The 8,669-nt window shown below is 42.8% G+C and overlaps 1 protein-coding gene across 1 annotated transcript; it reads right to left on the bottom strand.

Moving 5' to 3' along the window:
* Nucleotides 1-184: 184 nt before the first annotated feature.
* On the bottom strand, nt 185-3,997 carry LOC104956782 (GPI ethanolamine phosphate transferase 1-like; the record flags this gene model as incomplete). Its single annotated transcript, XM_010784316.1, has 9 exons — nt 3,685-3,997; nt 3,064-3,315; nt 2,782-2,903; nt 2,446-2,544; nt 2,169-2,275; nt 900-1,024; nt 672-802; nt 446-565; nt 185-225 (listed from the first exon to the last, which is right to left on the bottom strand). Coding segments are annotated over exons 2-9 (972 nt in total), but the record flags the coding sequence as incomplete, so codon positions are not given.
* Nucleotides 3,998-8,669: the final 4,672 nt, after the last annotated feature.

Raw genomic sequence — 8,669 nt, 5'->3', positions numbered from 1 at the left:
GTTGCTGCCCCTTTTTAAGAGATTTGGGTATGGAGGGAAATAGAGAGGGTTGTGTTTTCTGACACTTGGTGAGTTCCCTGGAACACCGGGGACACATATTCATGTATAAAAGACGTACAAAGGTGCATTTTGCATGATAGGTCCCCTTTAAGTACATAAAAAGTGACATTGCTATGAGCCTCACTTGATTGACGTCAACTCTTTGAAGGTGCTGCAGTTTCCAATCTGGAAGAAACAGTATGGATTAAAATCAGGACACAATAAAACATTTAAAATTAAACAATGAGAAAATGTATGTTTGTCTTTCAAATTAAGCCGCTTTCACTAAATGTTTTCCTTTGTTTTCTTTAGGTGTAGGAGGACCTGGGTCCTAAACTAAAGTCGAAAAAACCCAGCTTGAGGAATTAAAGCAGGCAGCTGAGAGAAGAGTAAATGAGTTTAGCACCTTGTAAGAATCCATCGTTATATGGTTGGGCTGCAGTGACTTTTTGGGCATTTTTAACTCCGGCTCCCCACGCCACTAAGGGTGTGAGAGTCTCAGAGGGATGGCCTGCTCCGTGGGAACCTGGTGACACAACATACGATACAAAAGGCTACTGTGAATTCATTTGCATAAGAACATTTTTTTCCACTTGCTGACAGTTGAAGAACAACAACAACGGGAGTCCTACCCCAGTTTGTCATGCCATGATCAGAGGTGAACACATAGGCTGTTCTTCCATCATGATCAAAGAAGTCTTCCACCATAGACACCAGATCAGCTACACCAGTGTCTACTAGTCCAATATTGTCGAGGTACTCCCTAGATAAAGAACAGATACAAGACATTGCTTCTTTGTTATTTCATTATATTGTATGTGCAGTGCAACCTAAACAACAACTGATGACATTTCTCTCACTTCGACATTGGTCTGTGAGCATGTCCGTTTGTGTCGATGCCCAGCAGATGCAGGAATAAGATGTTCTGATCCTCCAGCAGACTGGCCCTCAGACTGGAGTTAGACTTGGCTGACTGGAAGAATGACTGGTGCAGAGAGAAAAATAAACATAGTAGGATCTGTTAAAGATGGCATGTGAAGGGGGGGGTGACGTTGACATACACCGAGCAAAACCACACACACACAGTGCATAACAATGGACTCCAGTGCACGCTATTACGGGCACTACAGAGCACGCACAAAAGTAGGCTATCTAGGCATTGCTAATTCCCGGCTACATATTACACAGATTCTGCGTAATAATGCCCTGCATCTTCTATTTCAATGTTTTTAGCAGATTTAGCGTTTTTAGTGAGAAAGAATTCCGAGATACGTTTTTGTGCCACTTGTGTTGTGCGTCACGTTAAAAGTAGCCGACTAAAACAAAACACTTTTTTTCCACATCTTTTTTATTTTTCTTCCCTGAAGCTAAATAATTTACTATATAGTTTAAAATGATCATTTGAATAATAATATATAATATAAAATATATCACAGACACAATAAAATTAAATAAAAATACATATATAAAAAAATAAAATTTGCAGACAGAGGAGCTCCGCCTGCCTGCCGCTAGGGGGTGCTGCAGCGCCCTCAGCACCCCCCTTCCCGCGCCCCTGTCCAGAACTCTGCTGCCCGTCTCCTCACCCTCACCCGCTCCCAAGACCACATCACTCCCGTCCTCCAGAACCTCCACTGGCTCCCCGTCCGTCAAGGAATCAACTTCAAAGTCCTCCTCATTACTTACAAAGCCCTCAACAACCAGTCCCCCCCCCACCTCACAGACCTGCTGCACCACCACACCCCTTCCCGCTGCCTCCGCTCATCAGAAGCCAACCTCCTATCCATCCCCACCCACATCAATCACCGGACCTGGGGGGACAGAGCCTTCTCCGTCGCTGCCCCCTCCCTCAGGAACTCACTCCCACAACCCATCAGAGACTGCACCGACCTGACCACCTTCAAAAAACTCACAAAAACCCACCTCTTCAATCTGGCTTTTAATGTGTGACTGCTTTTGTATTGCTTCTTGATTTTAATTTGACTTGAACTATATATATGTATTTGTTGTTCTTTTCTTTTCACTATATCTTTAAAGCGTCTTTGAGCACATGTAAAAGCGCTAACAAAATAAATCTATTATTATTATCACAACATGCATCATTATTGTTAGTAACTCTACTACCATACTTTGACTTGAGTGAACACCCAGCTGTCCAGCCTGGAGGCGTCTGTGGAGGCAAAGTCTTCCTCCGCTGCTGGGTATGTGTGGGTATACACATGGTCTCCACTGGCACCTGCAAGAAACACCACAAAATACAATGATAGTTAGAATATGTAGATCTAAAATATCAGCACATTTAAGCTGTAATGAGTAATGATACAGTTTTTATCTGTAATATTTAGCTTATTGATTAAGTTGGTGGTTCTGATTGTATTCTTTGTATGTGTGTGTGTGCTTGTGTACCTTTAGCAAACATTGGCAGAATATCAGGGCTGCCCCAGCACCAGGTGTGTCTGCTCTCATTAAACACAGAGTCAAACTCTACAGGATTCTCCTTCCAGCCTGAAAACACAGGTAAAATAAGGTAATTACACTTGCAGTCAAAAACGGACACAACAACAGTCACAAATACAGTACGAGTAGATTCATCCTTCACTTTTGTATTGGGATACGGTTGTCGGTGTGGTTTGGTGGAAAGAAAATAGGTCCTACATGATACTACTAACACAGGGGTGTTTTGGGGTGAACTGTGCCTTTAATCTTTTACATAGCCAAATCTGTATCAACATGTACACCTACCTTTAGCAACAGCACTCACGTCCTCATAGAAGCCAGCGATGAGAGCAACGTGACCGGGACGAGACTCAGTGGGAACGCGTGTGTGTGAAACCCCCCAGGCACCTCTCTCCTCCATCACATTCCTGATATTGGGAAACACACACATACTTGTACTCATATTCCTTAGTTATAACAGATGTATTAGCAAAGCATGGGAATAAAAGACCCAGAATAATAGTCACACACACAGAGGCACTTCAATGCAGATATATACACACTGCCTTCACTACACACACTCCCAACCTTAAGTATGGTGCTCTCGATGAGCCGTCGGGGAGCGGTGTAAAGAGACTGTCCGCTCTGAGGCCATCGGCCACCACCAACACCAGTCTGGAGGCAGGTGGGGCCAGCGGTGTGGTCTGGGGGGTCATGCCGTGGACCAGGGGAGAGGTGAAGTAGATGTCAAAGATAGAGACAAAGAAGATCACATGGACTATCAGTCCCACCAGGAGGAAGGTGATCATCTTCATTTTGAGGGTGAACACTGAGCTGGGTCTGCAGGGAAACAGGGGGCATGGAGACGGATTAGGTAAGGTCTGATGTGTGTTCAGGTGAAATGGGAAGCAAGTATAAAGAAAGTATATAAATGACTGAGGAAAACATGGATACATATTTCGTTTTACAATACAGGATAAAGAAGTTAGTTCAAATACGAAGGGAATACTTTATAAGGTTCAGCTTTGTATAACTAAGCCATAGTACAGTATGTAAGATTTAAAGACTGCTTAAGATCAGGGGTAATCCTTCTGTCACCATATGCCATTAGATAATATGCAAAAAGTGTAATGGTTAGTTTGGTACATCTCAATGAGTTACCCATCGGGCCAGCATCAATACATCTTTAGACCATACACAAAGTATTACCTGTATGTGACTTCAGTGGGATCTGTCCATAGAAACCGGGGACTCTGTCTCGTTGACGAATGAATGGAAGAGCAGAACTATCTAAAATACTATCAACCGTTCAAATGGTTTAGCATGGTTTTTTTCCTCGTAGTTAACTTATTATTATATATCCAGATAACACGACCGATAGAGGATTTGATTTACAGAACAAGATCCGCGTAATCTTTAAGTGCGTCCTTTTACAAAACCGACTGTCCCTCTTAATAAGAAGCTTAGTACAAGAAAACATGAGCATCCACTTCCTTGTTGTGACTCTGACGTCTTACGTTGACGTGTGTATTTTGCAGCTGAATTGTGGGTATTGTAGTTAAATACATTTATTTCATAGCGAGCACTACTTTTCAATTGTTTAAATGTCAAATAAATGCTTTGAGTTCTTATTCTCTAAATATTTGTGTTACAGTGTAGTTTCAAAGGAAAGCGTTATTTTGACAGCGTGTGGTTCTTTGACAACACATTAGCTAGCACAGGTTATCAGCTGTGAAATGTGCCCTGCCCAGTTTTCCTTTCTGTCTCGCCATTATCCAATCATCTCCTGTAGTCCCATGAAAGAGGCGGGCTTTGGGACGACGTCTCTCAAAATTGACCAATCACAGCTTTGCATTTTCCCCCTTTTCAACCAACCTACCAAACCAGAGCTAGCATCCATTCAGGAAGAGGTCCGGTTAGCCAGGCTAGCTAAGAATCTTTATAGTGCAAAAATGGCGTCGGTCAACCCGTTTAATCTCAGTGACTCTGAGGAAGAGGCTGAACGGCGCCCCAATGAGACAGTTGACACACAGAGAAGCCCGAGTGACGGGGCTCCAGGGCCTCCGCACGGTAACCCTTTCTCTCCGTCCGTAGACACCGAGCCTCCGACGCTGTCTAGCAACCGGACCAGCCCCGGCGGTGAGGGCTCGGTGTCGGTAGCGGTTACCTCCGCTATGGCTGCCGAGACACGGATATCTGTGGACGGTATCGCTGCTCAGCTACTGCGGGACCAGTACATCCTCACGGCCCTGGAGTTTCACACAGAACTGCTGGAGACTGGCAGAGAGCTCCCGAGGTTGAGGGATTATTTCTCTAACCCCGGCAACTTCGAGCGACAAAGCGGCACTCCGCCTTCCAAGGACCAGGTACTCGGACCTGGAGGACCCCTAAGTAAGTACCTAGGGAAAGTCACGTAGCTACAATGTAAGGTTAGCACACTGGTTAGTTAATGTTTGCTGGAAGTCAATCGATCTTCTGCTAACGTTATCCGGTTTATGCACCTGTCCTCCAGGTCCAGGGCCCTTAGCCAACAAGAGGGTTTCAAAGGGTCAGCTGTGTTGGCTGGCTGGCATACTGACTGCATCACCACATTAATGTGATTAAGCTGAACCACACTGTCAGGATGGATCAGTGATACTTTGACAGAGCTGTGATAAACATCCTAATGTAATAAGCACAGTAGCTCTTAGGCCAGAGAGAGGTCAGAAGTCAGCATCAGCTACATGAATGGAAAAAGAGAGACAAGAGGAGAGGAGAAGGCTTGCACAGGTTACTTTTGCAATACTGTATGGGACTCGTGCTGATAAAGCACATTTGAATTTGAAAAGAAGCCTGCAGTCAGTAGGAAATAGGAATGTAATGTCTCGCAAAAGAGGATGAAGCAGGATATGTTACATTCTACATTTGTTTTGAACCTAAATCCTCTTACATTATCTTTTAGGGATATGTGTTGCTTTGTTGAGCTTGTTTCTCCTAGGCCAGGGACATGCATATTACTTTAGTATATTCTTCAAAGGTGTGTATCTGTAGTGTTCATCCAGCCTTCTGTACGGGAATAACCTGCTGTATTTTATGGTCACTGGAAAGTCTGGACCAGTAGTCAAACATGGCATGCAAATTGTAACCATGGTGACAGCCCAAGCCACAAATAAATAAAGCCTGCTTTAGAGCAGTAGGAGTAGTATTACCATAGACTTTAGCCCAACGGTGACAAGGCACAGGAGCATGGCATTGAAGGGAAGGTGACTGACAACCCCTTTGTGAGTTAAGCCATTTTACTGAGGTGAGTGGAGCAAATGTACAGTAAACATAAAGCTATAAGGCACAGAAAATACAAACAAAAATACACCATGAAGGTATCATCATTACAGTTAAGCTTCTCAATGCTTTTAAAGTGTATGGACTGTTAGGGGAGGATGTGACTTGAAAGTGATATCGGATTATAAAATGCCCTTGTCTGCACATTATTTTAATTGGATCCTCTTTAATTACTCTAAGGTTTTAATGGAAACCACTCAGCTTGGTATTCTCCATTGCCGTGATTGTATCCGTCTTGTGAAAGTATTTTCAACTTAGATCCAGGAGTAAGAGGATAGGAACTATGTCAGCCACCCCTTTTATTAGATGTGCTCGGCCATTTTAGTAATTATTTAGAGAATGTCCTCCTCATCAATCCTAGGATCAGTGTGTTGGTTTCCAAATGGGTCACAGTATTAGCAGCGGTGTCACAAAAGTGGAATGTTTACTTCCTTTGTTGAAGATGAGCAACAAGACCAGATTATGGAATTGTCATTGTATAAACATTTGGAAGGTGTCCAGCTGAGGGATCCACAGCTTATAAATAAATGCTGAAGGAAGTGTTATTTTTCTCCTCATTTAGATGCAGTAGCAATTGACAATAACCCGATGTCTCAGGAGGCTTTTACAACCGGCCTGAGGTTAGACAGCAGATGGCAGACAGTCAGATTCACTGCAACCCATAGAACCCCGTAGAATTAAAAACTGGAATCCATTTTTTTTAGATACAGCAGCAGACAACTGTGAGCTGTGTGTTGCAAAGGTCTGCTGGTTGCATTATCATAGTAGCCCCCAAAGGGTTTGGAATACGGAAACGGAATAAATGTTTTATGATGATGTCTTTGAAAAGCATGACGGGACTCGACAGCACCCTGTTGTGAAACTGGAAGGAAGGTCAAAAAGATCTAAGTCTTTCCCAGAAGTTCATGGGAAGTCAAATCTACCCTATTGAAACAAACAAAGCATCTGATAGAAGTCATTGAGGGAGAAAGTGATGGACTCAAGGCAATGCCCCCTTTCATTCTAGCAGCATCTGATAGCCAAGACATCATGTGATAACTAGAGGGAATGTATGTTCCTGTGTTCGAGGAGGAAGAGATAATGACTGGAGTCTGTTGTTGTTCTGCAGCCAATTTCTAATCACATTTTTCAAACAGTTGTAACACAATTTAATTGAATTGAATTGATTTATTTAAAACAAGGGACAGTGTACATTAATCAACATATTAAAAACATGTAAAAGTACTCGAATTAGCCAAAAGGCTAGTTTTCATCGATAGTCCCTTTGCCAGATGGTGATTGACATCCTAAAAGCAATAATAAAAATACCACAACATTGTTATACCATTGTACATATTTACAAAAGATGACGGTACAATCAGTACCTTGCTTTTGAATGAGTGAATCTTTCAATTTTCTATTTATGCTATTTGAATTTCTGCTTAATTTAATTGTGACAAAGACCAACAGCAATCAAATAGGGAGAGAGCAAATCACACTCTCTGATTCTTAAGGACACTTTTAAAGCCCTACAAAAGAGACATCCTTTCAGGAGGTCGTGAAAGGATGCATGGGGTTTTTATATAATTAAATTGAGTGTGTAACTCACTGAGACATGGCGTGGCATGATAACCACAAAGTGAGGGGTCCAGCTAGTGAAGGGCGTGATACATCATCAGCTGTGTGTGTTCCGTGGTATTGCACAAAAGAAAAGGTTAGAATAAGAAAATGTTGAAATAAAATACACATGCACTCTAGCTAGGAACCCACTACAAGCTTATCTAAAAATCTCACTTAAAAAGAACAATGCTAAACAAAATAACATGCATATCTTTTGAGCATGACTGTGTTCCAAGCATCTGCAGCTGTTGCTCTGAAGCACATGACACAGCAAGGCATCTCTCAGCACCTCGCTAATTTGCAGCAAAGGATCATGAATGATTCTCTCTCTTCACCCCTCAATGACTATTCGGGTAGTTATTTGCTCATATGATGCGAGGAGCTTTTTACATTTGCCATGCATGCGAGGTTGACGGTAAACAGCCACATGTAAGAAGCTGGTGAGGTTTGCCACATAAGGCAGTATAATCTCAGGACATGAATATGAAAGTTAATTTGTAGTTGCAGGCACCATCTGCTACTTCAAACAGAAGCTTCAAATGATAGATTTGATGCTGGGGTATTTGTAACTTGGGCTGCAACTAACCCTCAAATTGCTTATTGATGAATCTGCCATTTGGTCCATGAAATGTTAGGAAATAGGGAAAAATGTCCGTCCCACTTACTTCTCACTAATAGTAGCACTAGCACGGCCTATTAGGTGGCTCACCCTGACGTGCACTCTCTTTCTCATGTTTTCTCACTTTTTAATGTCCCTCCATCTTTTACTCCGCCAGTGGCAGGGAGTTGGTTGGTTCTGTGTTGGAAGGCACTTAATGAGAGTTGGCCAGGCTCCATGTCGTGCTGGACTGGCACCGACTGGCCGCAGCTCTCTGCCTTTCATTAACTGTGTGTGTATGAATGCATGTGTGTCTGTGAATGCATGCATGTGTAAGTGTGTGCATATGCTTAGCAAGGGAGCAAATCCCCTTTGGGCTACTATTATTTGGAACATTAGTTCTTTTTCAATTTGTGAATCACCATAGCATATTAACATATTGCCTATTAGCACAGCATATGTTGTGAGGCGGACGTTCACACAGGTTTATGTGCCTGCCTGTGTCATCCTATGTAGGCTATATTTTCTAAAAAGCTCACACTCTTGCCAAAAGATCCTTCCCAGGAAAAGAGCTTGTTGGCTGCATCCTCCTGACCATCCATCTTCTCTCGTTTCCTTGTCTGTGTTTATATCAATCTTTGTAAATGTTCCACTTTGTTAGACCAAACTATCGCTCCTC

This window comes from Notothenia coriiceps, unplaced genomic scaffold (genome assembly GCF_000735185.1).
Source record: "Notothenia coriiceps isolate Sejong01 unplaced genomic scaffold, NC01 NC01_scaffold00026369, whole genome shotgun sequence".
Taxonomy (NCBI): Eukaryota; Metazoa; Chordata; class Actinopteri; order Perciformes; family Nototheniidae; genus Notothenia; species Notothenia coriiceps.
This window is presented reverse-complemented; position numbering and strand designations above follow the sequence as displayed.